Source organism: Salvelinus alpinus, chromosome 2 (assembly GCF_045679555.1).
Source record: "Salvelinus alpinus chromosome 2, SLU_Salpinus.1, whole genome shotgun sequence".
In the NCBI taxonomy this organism is placed as follows: domain Eukaryota; kingdom Metazoa; phylum Chordata; class Actinopteri; order Salmoniformes; family Salmonidae; genus Salvelinus; species Salvelinus alpinus.
The window spans coordinates 60,119,751-60,143,690 of NC_092087.1; the positions used below are offsets into that span (position 1 = coordinate 60,119,751).

Consider the following 23,940-nt stretch of genomic DNA (forward strand, 5'->3'; position numbering starts at 1 on the left):
CTAGTAGATCTCAAGATAGCCCAAAAAGGGGGAAATGTGAGGTGAGAAAAATTGACTATTTGGACATGTGCTGTCATCGCCACTCAAAGAAGATGGATAACACTAGAGAGGGACTGAAAGCTGGAGCGCTGCGCTCCCTCCACACTTCAAATACACAGCCATAACTTCTCCCGTTCTCTCCTTCCCTTTGTTTAGATTGTTTAGAAAAGGGGAAATGTATAGATATGTGGCAGTGCAAGTTTGCTTATAGAGAGCACGTGTCACACACATTTAACAGACGCAGGAACTCTAAACACTTTGTCAAATTGTTCGCAGTGATAAATATTGCTTATTCCTCAAGTAATGTTGCTGTTGTAAATACTAGGTCAATCATGTAATGCCTTTGACCAGACATTTAAATATGAAAATGAAAACCAATATTTAGTTAATTATTGCACAAGCCACAATGTGATGCTGTGTAGGTTATTGTGAGGTTAGAGAAACATCACATCATCCTCTCAAAAAATGTAATGGAGTATAGGCCTGAGTAACAGTTAGGGTTATACAAGAGGCAAGACTTATTGCACTGTCAAAACTATTTAAAACGTGAAAACATTTCAGACAAAGACAGCCTTGCAAGGCTATAATACAGTATGTGAATTTGGTGGGGAGATACGGCCTTGTTATTATAGCAGAAAGGTTGTCGCTCCAGGGACAGCTGTTTGGGATCATGCTCCAGTGCATTTGGTCAGTCGAGTGGGGGACGGAGAGGAGGGTAGTGAGTCAGAGCTTAAGGTGAGGCTCTGTGAGTAGAAAACACACATCCCTCAAGCTCAGTTTAGAATGTGTCCGCTGTTCAGGGATCCCTGCTGACCGGTGGGGGCGTGGGACATGGAGGGGTGGCAGAGGGGACAGCTGGCACTCAGAGGCCAATCTGTGGTGCGCCACCCCACTCCATCATTGGACAGCTGAGTTAATGAAGGATGCAAAGAGGGGGATGTGAGTTCAGAGTTAAATCTTGGTTTAATCAGACTAGAGAATCTTGTTTCTCATGGTCAGAGTCCTTTAGGTGCCTTTTGGCAAACTCCAAGCGGGCTGTCATTTTCATTTTACTGAGGAGTGTCTTCCGTCTGGCCACTCTACCATAAAGGCCTGATTGGTGGAGTGCTGCAGAGATGGGAGAACCTTCCAAAAGGACAACCATCTCCACAGAGGAACTCTGGAGTTCTGAGACCATAGGGTTCTTGGTCACCTCCCTCAGGTGGCCAGCTCTAGGAAGAGTCTTGGTGGTTCAAAACTTCTTCCATTTAAGAATGATGGAAGCCACTTTGTTCTTGGGGACCTTCAATGTTGCAGAAATATTTTGCTACACTTCCCCAGATCTGTGCCTCGACACAATCCTGTCTCGGAGCTCTACGGACAATTCCTTCGACCTCATGGCTTGGTTTTTCCTCTGACATGCACAGTCAGCAGTGGGACCTTATATAGACAGGTGTACCTTTCCAAATCATGTCCAATCAAACATCTCAAGGATGATCAATGGAAACAGGATGCACCGGTAAAATTTTGAGTCTCATAGCAAAGGGTCTGAATACTCATGTAAATAAGGTATGTTTATTTTTAATACATTTGCAAAAACATTTACCTGTTTTTGCTTTGTCATTATGGGGTATTGTGTAGATTGCTGGGGATTTTTTTGTTTTTTTTATACATTTTAGAATAAGGCTGTAACATATCAAAATTTGGATAAAGTCAAGGGGTCTGAATACTTTCTCAAGGTACTGTACAAACTGTAAATTCCAAACTAAATTAAACCATGCTATCCCTGAATCATTTGACTTCCATTATGCATGAAACATGAAAGTGATAGGAGCAGCATAGAACATCCCAGTGTTATAAAGGTATTTCCATGGCGAATCAAAGCATTGTCACACGGTTTGAAATGCTCTGTAGCAGACAGGAGTAATGGCGTTCTGCCCACAGGGAGAGCCTTTAAAAAACAGTGAACTGGGTCACGTAAATTTACAACGAAAACGATGTAAATCAGAGATCGGCTAAGTGAGAAGTTCAATTCATTCGAGGCAACAAATTACAACACAGGCGTTGTTTGTGTTGTATAACTTGTGATTAACTTTGGAAAGCGTATTCAATCGGAGGTTGTCTCCAAAATGCTGATGAGCGAGACCGCAGTGATTCAGTTGTCCTCTCAAGAAGATGAATGTTGCACCAAGGTTTAATCACATGAGAGATATTACTATCTGAGGGAAATTGTGCAACATGTGTCTCTTGACTGGGGTTTTGGTCAGTCAAGGACTCAGACCATCACTGCACTGTCACCATCACTGCACTGGATGAAGCAACTAAAAAAATCTATTTGCTGACTTGTCACTGAATCATGTAAGTGTTGAGGAACCGAAAAAAATAAGGGAGTGGTTGAGGAATGGGGGGAAGGGGCCAGGCTAATTCAGTGAAAAGGGAGTTAGGGGGAGGTGTTAAGGTATTCGTGTCCCGTTTGCACTTGGGGGGAAATGGACCATGTCTGAAGGAGGGGAGAACACAGGCTGATTATTAGGGAGTAAGAGAACGGCAGATACCCAAAAATGTATGTCCACAATGTATGCTGTGTGGATCTATTTTGAAGTTTCAAAAGAAGATAACAAAAAGGACATATGCAACATTTGTGCTGCTATTATTTCCCAAGGGGAGAAAGTGAAATTGTTCAATACCACAAACCTAATTACTAATTTGAAAGTGAATCACCCCTCAGACGTTCAGCGACTACTTAGTGAAGTAGAAAAAAACTATGCACACACTTCCAACAACTAAACAAGTTCATGTCGAGCAGTCATTTGAAAGAGTAAGAAAATTTCAGCGAGACAACTCAAAGGCGAAATCCATTACCGCCAAGATAATGGAATTCATTGTCCTTGACAATCAACCGTTCTCTGTCATGGATGATGTTGGCTTTCGCCAACTGGTTGAGCACCTTGAGCCCCGGTACACACTACCATGTAGGTGCAATTTTTCAGATGTTGCCCTACCGGAGTTACACAGTATTGTTGAAGCTCACATCCATGAGCTACTTGCTATGGTACTATTAGCTTCACGACTGACATTTGGACCAGAGACGTCAGTCCCATGAGCATGTTGAGTGACAGCAGTGGGTCAACAAGGATTTCGTACTGAGGAAAGCCGTATTGCATCCGCAAGAACGTGCTATGAAAACTGAGGATGGATCAACCTTGTAGTTACTCCACAATACTAACCTAATTGACAGATTGAAAAGGAAGCTTGTAAAGAAATGAAATATTCCACAACAAGGCACTAAAATAGTACTGCAAAAAAGTGTAAAAGGAATTAACTTTTTGTCCTGAATACAACGTGGGGCAAATCCTATACATTACTGTGTACCACTCTCCATATTTTCAAGCATACTGGTGGCTGCATCATTTTATGAGTATGCTTGTAATCATTAAGGACTGGGGAGTTTTTCAGAATGAAAGAAATCAACTGAATGGAGCTAAGCACAGGCAAAATCCTAAAGGAATACCTGGTTCAGTCTGCTTTCTACCAGACACTGGGAGATTAATTCACCTTTCAGCAGGGCAATAAGCTAAAACACAAGGCCAAATATACACTGGAGTTGCTTACCAAGACAGTAGTGAATGTTCCTGAGTGGTAGAGTTACAATTTTTACTTAAATCTGCTTGAAATTCTATGGGCAAATATTGTACAACCCAAATGTGCAAAGCGCTTACCCAGAAAGACTCAGTTGTAAATCGCAGCCAAAGGTGATTCTAACATGTATTGACTCAGAGGTGTGAAAAGTTAAGACAATTAGATATTTCTATATTTCATTTTTCAATACATTTGCTAAAATGTATAAAAACATGTTTTCACTTTATCATGGGGTATTGTGCGTAGACGGGTGAGAGAAAAAATTATCCAATGGGAATTAACACATTCTGAAGGCATTGTATATCAAGTCCAGCCAGGTTTTAGAATGGCTACCATGTTAGCGCCTTCATTGCCGAATAAAGGCAATGTAACAATACGAAAGCGCCTCCGACAATTCCCTATGAAATGACCCTCAGTAAACAAGCAAAACAGAGCAGGGAATTTAAAGGGATACTTCAGGATTTTGGCAAAAGGCCCTTTATCTACATCCGCAGAGTCAGATGAACTCGTGGATACCATTTTTAAACGTCTCCGCATGCCGTTTTAAAGAAGTTGCTAACTCAACATTAGAAAGGTGTTCCTAATGTTTTGTACACAGTGTATATGACTCTGGTTTTAACACTGTTTTGAAGCTATACAGACAGTGTACATTGACTTTGTTTACAAACATTGAAGTAGAACAAGCTTATATTTTGGGTTCTGATGGTGTACAACAGTTGAACTTAACCTTCAAGTATCAATGGATATATATCATTAATTTAACACCCCAAAAATGATGGCGCAATTCCAGATTGCACCTTTACGACGTTCTGGAAAGGAAAGGAGCCTAGGAGGACACCTGCGGGGCACTCTAAGTGGAGAGATAATGATGACTGGTCAATGCAGTGTTTTCCACAAGTACATAGAGTAGCCAGCCAAACAGAAAAAGTAGCCAGCCAAACAGAAAATGTAGCCAGCCAAACAGAAAATGTAGCCAGCCAAACAGAAAATGTAGCCAGCCAAACAGAAAATGTAGCCAGCCAAATAGAAAAAGTAGCCAGCCAGGCGTCCCCGGCCCTGGGTTTGAAATGTTTTGCCAAAGGAGCTCTATTTTGGTGGCCTCTGCTGCATTCTAGTACCTTGATTCCATCTGAAATAGATAGCAAAATTATTGAATACTTTAATCGCATTTACCTCCTAGATTGGAAACATTTGCTGTGGTATTGTGTAGAAGACATGACTTTACAATTTTTTTAATTACTGAAAATGTATGAATTCAGTGTATTGTTAGTTGTTTTGGATATTCTCTATGTCTAGGGCCATATGATCAGGACTATTTTCTAAGTAAGAGAACATTAAATCTTTAACCTGTCTTCGAGACTGAAGTATTATTTACAGTTTTACTGCAAGACATGAATTGCCACAATGATGCTTGTACTTCAACTTATGCATTTTATTGGCCAAGGACAAATTTTCACTAACAGGGATGTAAACAAATGTGTGCACATAATTAAATTATTCAGACACGTCTCTTGAGATACCCAGAAGAGCTGGGCTAGTGTCATGCACCTAGACAGCCAGAAAGTACAGTTTAGACATTTAAAATATAACAGTCCAAGCACTCTGCAAGAAAATAAAATTAATAATCCACATAATCTTAAATAAATGTAAAGGTTTAGTTTCTCAGGTTTTTGCTCTCAAAATATATATATATATATATTTTATAGAAAAACAAAGATGGAATATTCTAAGTCCACAACAATAATTAAACAACACCAGGACACCAATTTTGAGGTCTGGGAAAAATCTTATTTATTTATGGGTGTAATTATTTATTATTTAAAGTGTGCACCTAGCAAGAGGCTGTTTAGCAGTGTTTTTGTAGTTTGTAAAACAAATACCCACTGGATGTAGGAAAATAATCACTGAACTGAAGATATGAACATGGCCAGTGCCACTGCGCACCAAAAACAACAGACCAGGCAGGATATAAATATCCAAACAAAGGTGACTTTTGAAGAACAAAGTTAAATGGTAGCTAGCCACACCTTTTTAAATGCCATGGTTTGAGCTCCTAGGAGGCAAGATGACAAAGCAAGCCAAGGGATTGCTGCTTCTCTGTAAAGGAGAGGCCTAGCATCACAGAATTGCAGGGATGAATAGTTATTTCCCCAACAAATAGTAGGTTTTTGGGAAGGTTCAGCCTTAACATTACATTTTATTTGTTGGGCACGTCCACAAAGGAGTGGAAACGCAAAGACCCCTTGTGGTTGAAAGGTAAAGGGGGATACCTAGTCAGTCAACTGAATGCATTCAACTGAAATGTGTCTTAACCTCTCTTGGGTACGTGAGACGTTAGCGTCCCACCTCTTCAACAGCCAGTGAAACTGCTGGGCGCCAAATTCAAATACAGAAATATTAATCATAAAAATTCAGAAAACAAAACATATTTTACATAGGTTTAAAGATTAACTTCTTGAGAATCCAACCACTGTGTCAGATTTTTAAAATGCTTTACGGCGAAAGCATACCTTACGATTATTTGAGAACAAAGCCCAGCAGACAAATCATTACAAACAGTAACCAGCCAAGTAGAAGGGTACACAAGTCAGAAATAGAGATAAAATTAATCCCTTACCTTTGATGATCTTCATATTTTAGTCATTTAGCAGCAGACGCTCTTCTCTTAACTAGAGAAGTTAACCCAACCCCTCATATGGTTGCACTCAGCAGACATTAATTTACTCAATAAATGTTCCTTTTGTTCGATAAAGTCTCTTTATATCCAAAAACCTCAGTTTTGCTCGAGCGTTTTCTTCAGTAATCCACAGGTTCAAACGCAGTCAAAACAGGCAGACAAAATCCAAATTGTATCCGTAAAGTTCATAGAAACATGTCAAACGATGTTTATATTCAATCCTCAGGTTGTTTTTAGCCTAAATAATCGATAATATTTCAACCGGACAATAACGTCGTCAATATAAAAGGTAAACAAGAAAGGCACTCTCTCGGTCGCGCACATGAAAAAGCTCTGTGACACTTTAGGGTCCATTCATTCAGACTGCCCTTACTTCCTAATTTTTCAGAATACAAGCCTGAAACAATTTCTAAAGACTGTTGACATTTAGTGGAAGGCATAGGAACTGCAATTTGAGTCCTAAGTCAAGGACTAGAAAACTACAAAAAAAACAAAAAAAAACTACTTCCTGAATGGATTTCTCAGGTTTACACCTGCCAAATCAATTCTGTTATACTCACAGACACCATTTTAACAGTTTTGGAAACTTTAGAGTGTTGTCTATCCAAATCTACCAGTTATATGCATATCATATCTTCTGGGCCCGAGAAGCAGGCAGTTTAATTTGGGCATGCTTTTCATCCAAAATTCCGAATGCTGCCCCCTACCCTAGAGAAGTTAACCCAACCCCTCTCAGTTGTGAGACGACCGCTGCTGACGAACATTCAAACTTTGCGTCCTCTTCAGCCATAGTCCGTGGAAGAAAAGGAAGTTATCAAAACACAGAAGAACATGAAAATATATGGTTTCCGTGATGGCTTTATGGGATTGCTATTTTGCCATTTTACTTTAAAAAAAAAAAAATCCACTGGGGGAGCCAGGCCCAGCCAATCAGAATTAGTTTTCCCCACAAAAAGGGCTTTAATACAGACAGAAATACACCTCAGCACCCCACCCAGACAATCCCACAGGTGAAGATGGTGGGTGTGGAGGTCCTGAGCTGGAGTGGTTACACGTGGTTTTTGGTTGTGAGGCCGGTTGGATGTACTGACAAATTCTAAAAAAAAAACATTGGAGGCAGCTTATGGTAGAGAAATGCCAATTGCACGCTCCTTCAAAACTTGCGGCATTGTGTTGTGACAAAACTGCACATTTTAAAGTGGCCTTCTATTGTCCCCAGCACAATGTGCACCTCTGTAATGATCATGCTGTTTAATCAACTTTTTGATATGCCACACCTGTCAGGTAGATGGCTTATCTTGGCAAAAGAGAAATGCTCACTAACATGGATGTAAAAAATGTGCCAAAAAATAATAATTAAAAATTAAAAAAGTTATTGAGAAATACACTTGCGAAGAAAAAAAAATGATGTACGGCGTAATGAAATACATCACAATGTAAACAGGGCATCACTCAACAAAACCTACACAACCACTGAGTTGCTTTGCAGAGTACGTAGACATTGCTTAAACATTTCCCCATGGGAACTTATGGACACGTGTCAGAAGCATTAGCTTCTCTAAACGGTGATAGGGCTGTGTATGCATGGCTGCACGCAAGGCTTGACAAAGCACCTTTATACTTTGTGTTATTACAGCAAGAAATGCATGTGCAGGGTCTGCCTTACTGTGTAAAGTCTAACTTCAACATATTGGCCAGGAACATAAGCAGATCATGTAGTAAACTTTTTTCTTTTTTAAGAGGTGCTATAACAAAAGAGCCAAATACAAGGGAAAGTGCCAAGTACTTCCACTCTGGGGGGGAAGAAAGAAAAAAACAGCAGCTCCATCCAAGTCAGGGCTAGTGACACTGATAGTAGCTGAAGGTCTGGTTACAGAGAGCAATGGGAAAACTGATAGTCTTGTATTCATGTCACATCAAACTGGATGCAGGGGGGGGGGTCTAACACTATCTCAGGTATAATGATCTAGCATTACCAGCTCTCATTGTTCAAGTGGTGGATAATGAGAGGCCTGGCTGAGGGCACACCCACTGTTCTTACTGCAGTTTTTCCACTTGAGTGCAAAGAGCAGGTCGTAAATTGTTGGTCGCAGGTTTTAGGCTGAGAATCTGACAATAGAACTGACCCAGTACACAAACAACTGATGGAATGATAAAGACTGGCACACTTTTAAAAAATGATGCTGATTTTCATGGGTAAGAGTCAACTGTAATCCTTAGCAGAAAATAAGCATGAAAGAAACTGGCAGTTTAACATTTCAATCTGTTACAAAATATGAATATTTCAAAACAATTAAAAGATTCAAAGGCCACGATACTGTTGTATAACAGCAATGTAAATGGTTCAGTGTGATAATTCCAATACTGGATTGTGTCACTTGATCTCTAGGGATAGGGGGGGGGGGGGTTTAGTAACAGTATCACCACAGAGGAAACTGACACTTTGTACTGTACTTCAGTGCCATGTTAACTGAAAGCACATGAGCTGAAAACATGCGCCTGTGCGCACGCACACGGAAGAACTGTCCTGCGAATTCTCAGATCTTCTGCCCTTTGGGAGTTCTGTTTTTAAATGTATTTGTGAGACCCTCACCCTATCTGCTGCTTCTTAGAAATACACAGAACCTCAGATGGAAATACTCCGTTTCAGTAGAAGCTTATTAATAACCAGTTACACTTGTACCCTTATAAAGGGTTGAAAATGGCAGATTTGGGCACTAATAAGCACCTAAATTGGAACGTAGTGGCTGTACATTAACATATTATACATGACATCATAGCTCTGGCTTTGCCTTTCCCAGCTCTGAATAGGTTTAGACTAACATAAGTTGCGTGACAAGAAGTTCCCCCATCCCTTCTGGTAATTGGGCAACGTATGCACATTTTTAATAGTCTGAGGCAAATACTGTAAATTAAGACGACTTTGTTTTTTGAAAGATTAGACGTGGAGGATAATAACACTGATGTCATACAAGCAAGCCAAACACCCGTGAGTCCAAACGTGCACTTCACATTTACATTGTCAACATTTATGATCACTATGTTTGATGTAGTGTACCAGTCAAGTTTGGACACACCTACTCATTCAAGGGTTTTACTTAATTTTTTACTATTTTCTACATTGTATAATAGTGAAGACATCAAAACTACAAAATAACACATGGAATCATGTAGTAATCAAAAAGGTGTTAACTTCTTGGTGTAGGGGGCAGTATTTTCACGTCCGGATGAAAAGCATGCCCAGAGTAAACTGCCTGCTACTCAGGCCCAGATGATAGGATATGCATAGTAGTAGTATATTTGGATAGAAAACACTCTGAAGTTTCTAAAACTGTTTGAATGATGTCTGTGAGTATAACATAACTCATATGGCAGGCAAAAACCTGAGAAAATCCAACCAGGAAGTGGGAAATCTGAGGTTTGTAGTTTTTCAAATCTTTGCTTATCCAAGATACAGTGGAAATGGGGTCAACTGAAATGGGGTCAGTTGGAGGCCTCCTTCCGTGGCCTCCAACTGGTCTTAAATGCAAGTAAACCTAAATGCATGCTCGTCAACCGATCGCTGCCCGCACCTGCCCGCCCAGCATCACTACTCTGGACGGTTCTTACTTACAATATGTGGAGTGGACAACTACAAATACCTAGGTGTCTGGCTAGACTGTAAACTCTCCTTCCAGACTCACATTAAGCATCTCCAATCCAAAATTGAATCGGCTTCCTATTTCACAACAAAGCATCCTTCACTCATGCTGCCAAACATTCCCTCGTAAAACTGACCATCCTACCGATCCTCGACTTCGGCGATGTCATTTACAAAATAGCCTCCAACACTCTACTCAACAAATTGGATGCAGTCTATCACAGTGTCATCAGTTTTGTAATCAAAGCCCCATATACAACCCACCACTGCGATCTGTACGCTCTCGTTGGCTGGCCCTTGCTTCATACTCGTCGCCAAACCCACTGGTTCCAGGTCATCTACAAGTCTCTGCTAGGTAAAGCCCTGCCTTATCTCAGCTCACTGGTCACCATAGCAGCACCCACCCGTAGCACGCGCTCCAGCGGGTACATCTCACGGGTCACCCAGAAAGCGAATTCTTCCTTTGGCTGCCTTCCAGTTCTCTGCTGCCAATGACTGGAACGAACTGCAAAAATCCCTGAAGCTGGAGACTCATATCTCCCTCACTAGCTTTAAGCATCAGCTGTCTGAGCAGCTCACAGATCACTGCCCATAGCCCATCTGTAAACAGCCCATCCAACTACCTCATCCCCATACTGTATTTATTTATCTTGCTCCTTTGCACCCCAGTATCTCTACTTGCACGTTCATCTTCTGCACATCTACCATTCCAGTGTTTAATTGCTATATTTTAATTACTTTGCCACCATGGCCTATTTATTGCCTTACCCCCCTTATCCTACCTCATTTGCACATACTGTAAATTAGACTTTTTCTACTGTATTATTGACTGTATGTTTGTTTATTCCATGTGCAACTCTGTTGTTGTATGTGTCAAACTGCTTTGCTTTATCTTGGCCAGGTCGCAGTTGCAAATGAGAACTTGTTCTCAACTAGCCTATCTGGTTAAATAAAGGTGAAATATATATATATATATATATTTTTTTTAAGTCAAAGTCAAAATCATAGACTGACCTACATGCACCATATTTGCAAAGTGTAAGTGCAATTCAGGACACATGCAGCCAGCACAGTTGACTTCCATTCAACAAACTACAATTGTCTACGTTATCTATTGTGGCATCAATAAGGGATGGAGACGGGTGCATATCTTTGGCTTTACCTCTTGTTCCAGTCGCCATATCTGCCACCTTCTGAAAGGCATCCAGAAAAGAGCCTGTAACGACGATAGTTGTCCTAAAAAATAAAAACAAATACAATGATAAACATTACAATTAAACCACTTTAAAAAAGGCATATTGCAGTGAAACATTTGATTTTCCTGTGTTTTAAATACACTCAGTGGTCAGTTTATTAGGCACATCCATCTAGTACCGGGTCGGACCGGCATTTGCTTCCAGAACAGCCTGAATTCTTTGGGGCATGGAAACATATCCCAATTGGTATCAAGGGACCTAATGTGTGCCAGGTAAACATTCCCACAACATTACACCACCAGCCTGTACCGTTGAGACCTGGCTGGATGGGGCCATGGACTAATGCAGCATTCGCCAAATCCTGACCAACATCAACATGATGCAACAGAAACGGGGTTTCGACGGACCAAGAGATGTTTTTCCACTCAATTGTCCAGTGTCGGTGATCGCGTGCCCACTTGAGCCGCTTCCTTCTTGTTTTTAGCTGATAGGAGTGGAACCCGGTGTTTCTCGTCTACTGCAATAGCCCATCCATTACAAGAACCGACAAGTTGTGTGTCCGGAGAAGCAGTTCTGCCGTTATTTGCGGCCAACCTGTTAGCTTGCACGATTCTTACCACTCTTCTTTGAATACTCATCAACGAGATGCAGCAGACTGGATGTTTTTTTGTTTGTCACACAGTTCTTGGTAAACCCTAGACACTAGAGCGTGAAAAGCCCAGGAGGCCAGACGTTTCCGAGATACTGAAACCGGCATGCCTGGCCCCGACGATCATACCACGCTCAAAGTGGCTAAGGCCACTCATTTTGCCTATACTAACATTAAAATCGAACACTGAATGCCGTGATGCCCGTCTGCCTGCTTTATAAAGCAAGCGATCGCCACATGACTCACTGTCTGTAGGAGCAAACCATTTTCGTTAACTGAGTGGTGTACATAATTACACACTAGTGAGGTTGGAATAATATGGCGAAATTTTGAAAATGCCCTTAGTGTAAATTTCAGGCAAAAAAATAAAAAAGCAAAAAGTAAAAATGTGTCAGACTAATAACCTCCTAATAACCAAAAACAGCTAGTTTTTCCCTCCCCACTCAGACCACTGACAGTCCTATCAAAATTCATGCATGAGAAATGTATCTTTGCTAAGAAGCCATATGTTTATTTTTGACCATTTTAATTTAAATCACAGTAAGGTACTTAAGTGTAACCCCTATTTCTCAATGCCAGAAACACATATAATAGTAAATTACAGTACCCCAAGAAAATATATCTAAATAAACTCTTAAATCACTTATTATAATATTATGCTGTTCTAAAAGTTGGGTTTGAGGTTCTCCAAATCAGCTCTAACTTCAGAAACAATCCCATAACAGCTTCACACAATCAACAAAAAACAGTGAATGTGGCGGGCGAATTGGGAGTCTACTCGTCAATCTGTGGGGCATATTTTATCCATGACAACTTCCACGGCTATCAACACTGGAAGGAGGGCTTTAGCAAGAAGTTGCTTCTCAAAGTGGATGCTGTCCCTACCATCAATGTGGCTTCTAAAGCATCTCAAAACAGCCAGCAGCAGAGACCGAGCATTATATTACTATGGGCGTAAACATAGAGCTTGAACCTCAACGTTAACTAGTTATAGTGCATTTAGCTCACGTGATCCATCTAAATAACACTGATAAAACGAACCAAATGTAAACATGTCTGCTACTTGTTGGTAGCCAACTGCTGATGCTGTCATACTATAGAGCGCAGTTTCCCCTAGGGGGTGGGGGGAGCGTGGCCAATGTGGCAGCCTCAGAGACAAAGCTTTGCTGTTAAAGTTCAAAATAAAGTTTGGCACCAGTTGAATCCCCCAAAAAGTACCCGTTTATATCGTTCCTTTTTAAACCTCTGAAATGGGGCCCCTCAGGGGTGCGTGCTTAGTCCCCTCATGTACACCCAGTTCACCCATGACTGCATGGGCAAGCACGACTCCAAAAACATCATTAAGTTTGCTGATGACAACAGTGGTAGGCCTGATCACAGGCAACGATGAGACAGCTTATAGGGAGGAGGTCAGAGACCTGGCAGTGTGGTGCCAGGACAACCTTTCCCTCAATGTGAGCAAGACAAAAGGAGCTGATAATGGACTACAGGAAAAGGAGGACAGAGCACACCCCCATTAACATCAACGGGGCTGTAGTGGAGCAGGTGGAGAGCTTCAAGTTCCTTGGTGTCCACATCACCAACAAACTATCATGGCCCAAACACATCAAGACAGTCGTGAAGAGGGCACGACAAAACCTATTCTCCCTCAGGAGACTGAAAACATTTTGCATGGGTCCCCTGATCCTCAAAAAGTTATACAGCTGCGCCATCGAGAGCATCCTGACCGTTTGCATCACCGCCTGGTATGGCAACTGCTCAGCATCTGACCGTAAGGCACTACAGAGGGTAGTGCGTATGGCCCAGTAAATCACTCGTGCCAAGCATCCTGACATCCAGGACCTGCATACTAGGCAGTGTCAGAGGAAGGCCCAAAAAATTGTCAAAGACTCCAGTCACCCAAGTCATAGAAGGTTCTCTATAGCAAGCAGTACCAGAGTACCAAAAGGCTCCTTAACAGCGTCTACCCCCAAGCCATAAGACTGCTGAACAATTAACCAAATGGCCACCCGGACTATTTACATTGACACCCCCCCCTTTGTTTATTATTTATGCGTAGTCACTTTACAAATTACCGACTAACCTGTACCTCCTGCACTTTGACTCGGTACTGGAAGACCCTCGTTATGTAATTTATTGTGTTACTTAGATTATTTTCTCTCTTTTTTACTTTAGTTTATTTAGTAAATACTTTAAACTATTTCTTGAACTGCATTGTTGGTTAAGGGCTTGTAAATATGAATTTCACGGTAAGGTCTATCTATACCTGTTCGGCGCCACTCCTGCATTGTCTTGACTGTGTGCTTAGGGTCGTTGTCCTGTTGGAAGGTGAACCTTCACCCCAGTCTGTGGTCCATGCACTGCAGCCAAGTTTGACCATAGTATGTACTGTATCCAACTCTTGTTCTCATGTGCCTAACATCACAGTAAAAGGGACAGCGCGAGTATCCCTTGCCAACTTAGCAAACTTGCTGGATATTTGTTAGCTAGCCCAGTACCGTTGCCTGTAGGTAGCCAACCTTCCTACAGTAATTTAGTAAGTGTTGTTACATTTTTACCATTCCATTCAGGCTGAATGCCGTGTCACAACGTGGTGATAAATAAAATTTAAAAAAATAACGGTCATCCAACTCAGAATTACAAGTCAGAAACTGAGGCAACATCCTAGAGCTCCAACCAGACATTTTTCAGTCTGAGTTCACAGTTGTCTTGAACGCACCAAGAGTAATACGTTAGGGCGTGGCATACTGCATAGTTTTTTTAAAATAGTATGTAGTACGAATATGTACACAATATGCCGTTTAAATAAGCATTAGGCAAGCCAGATTTCAGACACGGCCTGTGACTGTTTTGATCACAGGAATGTCAGTCCTAAATCACGGTTAGGAAAACCCCTACATAACCACGTCCTAGACCTATTTTCTTATTGCCCTTTAGATGGCAGTTTCTGGGATTTTAAATCATTATTAAATGTAGACATTGTTCCCCTAGTGAGTATGCCATTGCTTTATATATTGGATTGTTTACTGATCTGTTAAAAGTATAGGCTAATCTGTCATTTGTATGGATTATTTTGTAAATGTTCCAAAGTGGGAATCAATTGGTTTTCAATATTTTCACCATAGTGAGTTTAGGTCAGGTAGAGTATTGTGCATTTCCAAACAGAGGTGACACAGCTTCACTCACTCGTGTCTGGACTAGACTTTTCCCAAACAGCACTCTTGTACTGGCCTGAGGGGTATCCTATGAAGCAGGTTTTAAGAGTTAGCGAGGTAACTTTGGTAAATTCTGGATAAACGGTCATACGAAAGTGTCATACGAACAGCCTGGTACATTTCTATGGCAACGAATCCTTCAGAACTAAAAGGTTTTAAGGCATAGGCAGACCTGCTCCAGACAGCGTATGGAGTTATGGAGGACACAGTAGCTCAGACATAGAGCATCAATGGCTGTATTGTGGAGGCCCTGTAATGTACTGTGAGTGCTGGGTGGTATTACCGATGAGGACTAGGGTATCAGGTGTTACGGCTGTGAATGGCCATCAGAGGTACTGGGGGAAAGAGGCTCTCACTCGTAAGCCCAAGATAGGTGGGTGGAAATACTACAACTTGACAATCGTCAGCAAGCTTGGCCAATGGAAACTGTTTGACGGGACGAACAGAGAGATGCCATTGTTACAGGGCGACAATAGGCAGAGCATGGCAACACTGTTCCTTGTGAAACGACGGACCCAAAATAAATACAGAGAGACACACGACTGCTGAATCCCAAGTAAACCTTTACTCCTTACTCTAAGCAAATGGACCTGTAAAGATATGGGGTGTAAGCAAGCAATATGGTGAAAAATTCAACCAAGCTCATCGAAAGGCAATGTGGAACAAGTTCCATATTGCTAAAAACCTATATCAGTAACCTCCTTAGGTATACAGGAGTAATTGTTTCGGGTCTAGGACAGGGCTCTCCAACCATGTTTCTGTAGAGCTACCGTCCAGTAGATTTTCGCTCCAACCCTAATCTAGCGACCCCCTTGATTCTAATAATTAGCTGGTTGATGAACTGAATCAGTTTAGTTACAACTGGGGTTGTAGCGAAAACCTACAGGAGGGTAGCTCTCCAGGAACAGGGTTGGAGAGTCCTGGTCTAGGAGTAAATTTTAACATTCAGGAGTAAAGTGGGTGACTAGCCTAAAGTACCAAAGAGAGACAGTGGCTTCAGAAAGTATTCACACCCTTCAACTCTTTCCACATTTTGTTGTGCTACATCCTGCATTTAAAAAGGAGGCCCTTTAAGCGGGTGGAATAGCAGAGAACAATTCATTATGGTACTTTATGGTAAGTTTACAAACATGTACTATGATAAATAGAATTGAAACTTGTATCTCACTACTGTAAATGGTGAAATACAGTACCAGTCAAATGTTTGGACACACCTACTCGTTCAAGGCTTTTTCTTTATTTTTACTATTTTCTACATTGTAGAATAATAGTGAAGACATCAAAACTATGAAATAACACATATGGAATCAACCTGGTGACCATGTCTGCGCATGCACGCTGACACGTTTCCTCCGACACATTGGTGTGGCTGGCTTCTGGGTTAAGCGGGCATTATGTCAACAAGGAACTAAAGTAATTCTGCAAAAAATTTGGCAAAGCAATTCACTTTTTGTCCTAAATATGACGTGTTATGTTTGGGGCAAATCCAATACAACAAATTACTGAGTACCACTCTTCATATTTTCAAGCACAGTGGTGGCTGCATCATGTTATGGGTATGCTTGTAATCTTTAAGGACTGGGGAGGTTTTTAGGATAAAAAATTAAACGGAATGGAGCTTAGCACAGGAAAAATCCTAGAGGAAGACCTGGTTCAGTCTGCTTTCCACCAGACACTGAGATTAATTCACCTTTCAGCAGGGCAATAACCTAAAATACAAGGCCAAATCTACACTGGAGTTGCTTACCAAGAAGATAGTGAATGTTCCTGAGTGGCCGAGTTACAGTTTTGACTTAGATCTTCTTGAAAATCTACTGCAAGACCTGAAAATGTTTGTCTAGCAATGATCAACAACCGATTTGACAGAGCTTTTAGAACTTTGAAAATAATACATTCGCAAATGTTGCACAATCCAGGTGTGGAAAGCTCTTAGAGACTTACCTAGAAAGACTCACAGCTGTAAAATCGCTGCCAAAGGTGCTTCTACAAAGTATTGACTCTGGGGTGTGAATTTCTTTGTAAATGAGATATCTGTATTTCATTTTCAATACATTTGCTAATATGTATAAAAACATGTTTTCAATGTCCTTATGTAGTGTTGTGTAGATTGGTGAACAAATATTAAATCAATTTTGAATTCAAGCTGTAACAAAATGTGGAAAAAGTCAACGGGTATGAATACTTTCTGAAGGCACTGTTTGTCAGTGTGCTTACTCCTAGGGTGGTTGAGCAAGGCAGTGCCCTGCCCTCCAGTTGCCCTGGCAGTATGCTAGGTTAGCGCCAGTGCTAATTGGGCATGAGTGAAGCGGACACGGTGATGTTATTATCGACTCAAGTGGACCGCAGGGAGTCATTATCCTAATTTTCAGTTTTCTCCCTGAGGGCAGCGAGGCAGTGCTGTGGCCAGAATATATGCTGACCCTGCAAACATGACTTTCCATTTCATAAGAGATCTCTATACAGAGTCGTATCTGGCCAAGAAATCTGCAGGGAACTGGCTGTTATTTTGTTATGTCATTAGTGTTTACACACTTGTTAATAGTGTTCAAATTAAAATTGGGGATGGGTTTTCAGTCATTACTTCACTGTTCATCTTTGGCACATGCAAACACAGATCCTTTTTGCTAATGAATGGATATTGATTGAGAGGGGTTGCAGAGGCAAGGGTTAGTTCTTACCTTAGCTGCGATTGCAGCTTCACTCCTTTGGTTACAAAGTCCTCCCAGGCTGGATAACTAGCCTGTAAAGAAAAAAACATGGGGATTAGATGGTAAAAATTATTAAATCTATAGGACATAAACATTTCATGTCAGCGGCTACTAGAACATTCTATGAGACTGCAATCGCTTAGATGATTTAACTTAATCATATTTGCTGTCATTTTTAATTGGATGTGAAGAATATTGCCTGTTACTGGGAAAAGGAGTGGGTCAGGGAGGCTTGAACAGTCAATAGGGCTGCTGCATTGAACCAGTTGCAGTTCAAATCCAATTTTATTGGTCACACACATTTAGCAGAAGTTATTGCGCGTGTAGCGAAATGCTTGTGTTCCTAGCTCTAATAGTGCAGTTAAAATGCTAGTTTACTAAGGGGTTCTTCTGTATGTGAAATTAAATATTAGGCAGCGGCTGTCTGTCAAGTCCAAATATTTCAGAGAGGCAAAAACATAGCACTGGCTACAGAACATGAGTAGAAATGAAAGCCTAAACATCACAGAGCCAACAATAAAAATAAGTCAAATTCTATAGAGATGATGCAATGTAAAAATAGAAACAGAGGTAGGCCTAGCCAAAACTTGGTCACCTGGTAATGGCGGACCCAAGCCGCTGTTGATAAAATGTGGGGTGCATAATGCCGCTTAGACAATAAGTCTCAAACGTTTAGCCTCTTATCGTCCGAGCCAAGCTGTTCGCTCCCACTGCAAGCACGCACCTCGGCTGAATTAAATATATTAGACCACGGGAGATGAACCACCACTGAGGCCAGTCAGTCACTTTCTTTTCCCTTTGTCACATTTGAACCTAAATTTGCTTACATTTATTTAACTAGGCTAGTCAGTTAAGAGCAAATTCTTATTTACAATGACGGCCTACCACGGCCAAATTGTGTGCCGCCCTATGGGACTCCCAATCATGGCCGGTTGTGATACAGTCTGGAATCAAACCAGGGTCTGTAGTGACACCTCTAGGACAGATGCAGTGCCTTAGACCGCTGTGCCACTCAGGAGCCCCACTACATTTCATAGAACTTGCTTTATATGGACATGGAGCTTCCATTACTAAACTCAACTTCTCCATAGGAAAAAAGCTAAAAATAGAATGACTACACTCTTGTTGCTCAGACAACGCCATGACTGTAGTCACCTGCTATTCCTACAAATCTGACAACCCTAATCCTGCACTGTTCGAGTGACCATTGGAAAAGGGGCCAGCGAAGGCATAGTGGGCAGTCACTGACGCAACCTGGCTCTGGGTGTAGAAGTCCACCGTGCCGCTTGGGTCATGAACCAAGGCACACAGGGATGTAACAGGCGGTGGTTGTTTTGTACCTTCCGTCTCCAAAAGGGGCTAATTGGTGTGTGACTCTATCCACTAACAATTAAAAATCAAAATCAACCTTTGTCCTTGGCCGAGGGGGCAATTGATCCAGAAAGCTACTGGAAGAAGTCACTACGAAACAAGGACATTACCTACAGAACAAGCAATGACATGTACAAATGAAATAATTAATTTCTCCTCGAATTGTGACAGTAAATGCATTCACTGCATGCCATTTGCTTTCCGTTGCCGTTGACCTGCTTCAACAAACCAATCCTTATGTAAGTTCACATACAGGGCCCGGTGAGTAAACGTGATAAGTCACATGATAATGAGCCTTTTGCTGCCCCAAGGCCAGTGAGAGAAAAAAAGCTTTTTTCCCCTGTTGGCAACAGAGCAATACAGCTGTTACGGGCTACAGTTTTAGGAGATGTGCTGACTCGCAGAGATAATGTAATGTATTCTAGAGAGGAGGAAAATAAACTGATAGTGATCACTATGGTGCGATTTCTGAGGAAACAAATAACATAACTCTAAGCCGGTTTCCCAGCACAAACATACTAGGAAATCCTTGTTTGCCTTTCAGGCTACATAGAATTGGGTAAGGTTGGGAAATACTCAATGTTTTATTTGGGCCGTTCCAGCAAGATATGACACGAACAATCTAAATCTCAGATAAATGATTTTATGTAGTTAGAAACATAAGATTGTCATTCCTGCAACATTATTTTGTTGAAATATAAATTGGAGAAATTAAGCTAATTGATTGTACCCAAATTGGCCATTGTAATTTATAAAAGTTTCAAATAAAATCCCCAAAATATACACTACCGTTCAAAAGTTTGGGGTCACTTAGAAATGTCCTTGTTTTTGAAAGAAAAGCACTTTTTTGTTTATTTAAAATATAAAATTGATCAGAAATACAGTGTTGACATGTTTAATGCTTTAAATGACTATCGTACCCGCAAAAACACCAGTCTCAACGTCAACAGTGAAGAGGCAACACCGGGATGCTGGCCTTCTAGGCAGAGTTGCAAAGAAAAAGCCATATCTCAGACTGGCCAATAAAAACAGACACTGGACAGAGGAACTCTGCCAGAAGACCAGCATCCCGGAGTCGCCTCTTCACTGTTGACATTGAGACTGGTGTTTTGCAGGTACTATTTAATAAAGCTGCCAGTTGAGGACCTGTGAGGTATCTGTTTCTCAAACTAGACACTAATGTACTTGTCCTCTTGCTCAGTTGTGCACCGGGGCCTCCCACTCCTTTCTATTCTGGTTAGTTCCAGTTTGCGCTGTTCTGTGAATGGAGTAGTACACAGCGTTGTACGAGATCTTCAGTTTCTTGGCAATTTCTCGCATGGGATAGCCTTAATTTCTCAGAACAAGAATAGACTGACGAGTTTCAGAAGAAAGTTCTTTGTTTCTGGCCATTTTGAGCCTGTAATCGAACCCACAAATGCTGATGCTACAGATACTCAACTAGTCTAAAGAATCCAGTTTTATTGCTTCTTTAAAATCAGGACAACAGTTTTTAGCTGTGCTAACATAATTGCAAAATTGTTTACTAATGATCAATTAGCCTTTTAAAATTATAAACTTGGACTAGCTAACCAATGGCACATTGTGAGCACAGGAGTCATGTTTGCTGATAATGGGCTTCTGTACACCTATGTAGATATTCCATTTAAAAAATAAATTAGCTGTTTCCAGCTCCAATAGTCATTTACAACATTAACAATGTCTACACAGTTTTTTCTGAACAATTTGATGTTATTTTAAAATAGTGTTTTTCTTTCAAAAACAAGGACATTTCTAAGTGACCCCAAAGTTTTGAACGGTAGTGTAGTACGTAACATTGATTTGGTCCAAACCTTGAGAGAGATGAGGAATCCAATGAAATGGTCAAAACCCACCCACGGTGCCCCACACAAACCCACCCCAACAACGATTATACAGTATCAGTTCTCTATGTCTGACAAGTAGTATGGCGCTGCGGCTCAGAGTAGGACTATCCCCGACACATGAGTGGGTGGCTTTTGACCATTTCTTTGGATTCCTCATGTCTAACTCATTGTTAGAAAAACTTGGTCCAAATCAGATGTTAGGTACTATATTTATGGGATATCATAGGAATACTATAGATAAAAACTTGCCAGTTTGGGTGCCATCAATTAGCTTAATTTCTCAGAGATCAAATTATATTTCAACAAAATAATTTTACAGGAATGCTAATCTTATGTTTCTAACTACATAAATGAACAGAAACAGATGGTGGGTGTCAAAATCCTCGCGCTTTTTGAGGTGTAATGACCCACTGATCAATAAATTGCAGGCACGATGACTAATTGTTCGCGGGTGCTGTTTGACAGGCACTGGTTGATTTAAATTTCGAAATAAATACCATGAAAACACACAGGAAATAATGCATTCACACAGCAGCCTGAATGCACTAGCAAAACCGTATATGAACAGTGCAGATGCTCTGGATCAAAGGGGCTGGACAGTGTGGGATGGGGAGTATAGCCTATTGCCTGCAGTTTTGTGCTTGTCTCTCACCTTTCAAACTGGTTTCAGTAGCAGAATTCAATAAAATAAATAATTTTACAACTGCATGAAATTATGAAGGGGAAAATAGCTGTAGACTACTTGCAGTCTAAAAAACTGTGTGCATAGCATCTAAGCACCACTTGTAGCCTACCAGTGCCAATGGTTTGTACCAAAGAGGCTGCTTTCCTGTGTCTGAAAAAAAGCTTGAAGTGATCCACCCAGGAGAGCCCTCTGTTTCTTTCATGGTTTCACTTCCTTGATTATTTTTTCTCCCTAGTGAGTACAGCTCTTCTGAAGTTAGTCCCTCGAGTTTCTCTTTAAACTCCATGAAAGCCTTTGTATCGGAGTTGACTCCCAGAGAGAATCTCTATTACAATTTGCTGTTGCTATGGAAAGACGAAATGACTAACATACACTTTCTACACTCCTACTGGCTAGTTCTTGCGCCATCTCCCTGCCTCCAAAAACAGCATCAGGGTATGCCACTGGAACCTAACTGATCATTGATCCTGTTGAACAGTAAAGTAGCGGACTTTGCTTCATTCATGCTGTAGCTCAGCTGTCATTCATTCATGCCTAGAGCTGTACCAACAGTGGAGCCAGCCTGCCTCCCGTGCTCCACTTATTGGATTAATAATTGATACAAAAAGATGACGGTCCAGCTCCTCTCTACACTTAAACTGCTACTAACAAGGGCCCTTGGGAGACTAGGGGAGCCCGATAGCCCAGTAACAAATCATACACCAATGAGGTTGAGAATACTTTTTGCACATCTCAAATACATTTTCACACTGGATGGAGAACGATGCACTGTCCTTATAAAGATAGATGGAACCTAAAAGGACACTTGTTGATTGAGAATACCTGTGGACCACACAGTCTAGGGTGGGTGCGTTTGGATACTACAACACCAGTTTCCCACAGGGCTGTTCAGGGGTTGATGGGCTGTTAAATTCCAGTGATCTGTAGTACTGCATTGATCCTGAGCAAACACCGGAGACCTGAAAGCCACCCTCACCATCCTCCACATGCAAATTTCCTCTATCACCCGGGCTCAGCCCCTAGCATGGCCGCTCCCAGATTCCAAGCTTGGATAAGAACACACTCAACAATTGTCAAAGTGAAAGCACGGTGTTACCTCTGCCCATAAAAAATAATCCCTTCAATTCCGGGATCTCCTCCATAGGGAAAGTCTGAGGATGGGTGTGGACGGATAACAGTTGAGTAGCTTGTCAACACGCTGACTTAAACTTCTTTCATCGTATGTCAACAGCCCTGCGAGAGGGCGCATCAGATAGCAACAACCTTTGACAGTGCTGGTACAAACCCTATTACCAGGAAACTATGACTCAAGCTTTAGTCATCCTCCTGAAGTTCTCACTGTTCAGTATAGCATTTCTCTTTATGTTCAGAACACCAGCTTTGAGTGCAGACTGCACAAGTAGGCTGCTGTAACATAAAAAATGAAGGGTTCAACAAGGGTTCTTCTCAGTTCTTCAAAGTTCTTTGAAGAACCTTAAGGTTATTGGCACTGAAATGGTTCTTCCAAGAGCCCATAGGTGGTGGGGGTTCTTGCAGGAACTGCCAAACTGAAACATTTGGATTTGAAAGGACGGCAGGTGCAGGCACTTACCTTAAAAATTGAGATCTTCACATTTTTCAGTTAAGGTTTGTCCCTTGAATGAACTAAATGTATGTTTTTTGATAATGATGCCATCTATCATATTTGCGCAAATCTTTCTAAAACAGACAATGGACACAATTCAATGGATATCTATCAACAAAAAGGTACAAATATGTAGGCTAGCTGTATTGGGTGCAGATTACTGAACTGATCACTTTTGTGTCTGCAGGTATACAGACGAGGCACACACAAGGTATGTAAATTTGTATTGGTATGTTACGCAGATCACATTTACCATCCTCCTCCCTTACCCCTTCAAAACAGTTTCTCATTAACATTTACCACAAAATCCAAGGTATGAATATTGACGTGTGCATGTTGTTTAATCTGTATAATTAAACATTTTATTCACAGACTTGACCCTCCCTACACATCTGATCAATATAAGAGGAAACCTGTTCAATCACCAAGCACTGCAAAACCATTCAGGCTATGGATATGGAGAATATCAACACATTGAACTTGGGACTCTGCTGGGAGTTAAAATCCAAATGAGGTTTTTATTCTGCTTTGCCACTAAAATCATAATAAACAATGACAACTAAAATGCTGTTATTGTTATGCATATCATTATGGTAGTTAACCCCAAAAGGTTCTTGATAAAGGTTTGAGGGTCCATTAAAAAGGGGCTTTGA

The 23,940-nt window shown here is 41.2% G+C and overlaps 1 protein-coding gene and 1 long non-coding RNA gene across 3 annotated transcripts in view; one reads left to right on the top strand and one right to left on the bottom strand.

Moving 5' to 3' along the window:
• Positions 1 to 23,940, bottom strand: part of LOC139565914 (protein MTSS 2-like) — a 125,388-nt gene that overhangs the window by 92,648 nt on the left and 8,800 nt on the right. For both annotated transcript variants that reach the window (XM_071386590.1, XM_071386579.1), the window contains exons 2-3: positions 17,713 to 17,774; positions 11,137 to 11,210 (exon numbers count right to left, since the gene is read on the bottom strand). In XM_071386590.1, coding sequence (XP_071242691.1) covers positions 11,137 to 11,210; positions 17,713 to 17,774 — 136 coding nt within the window. The remainder of the gene's footprint in view (positions 1 to 11,136; positions 11,211 to 17,712; positions 17,775 to 23,940) is intronic.
• LOC139565915 (uncharacterized) lies at positions 1,087 to 23,883 on the top strand. The gene is made up of 3 exons (XR_011673006.1): positions 1,087 to 1,587; positions 23,475 to 23,498; positions 23,660 to 23,883. It is a non-coding gene; the product is annotated as an uncharacterized lncRNA (long non-coding RNA).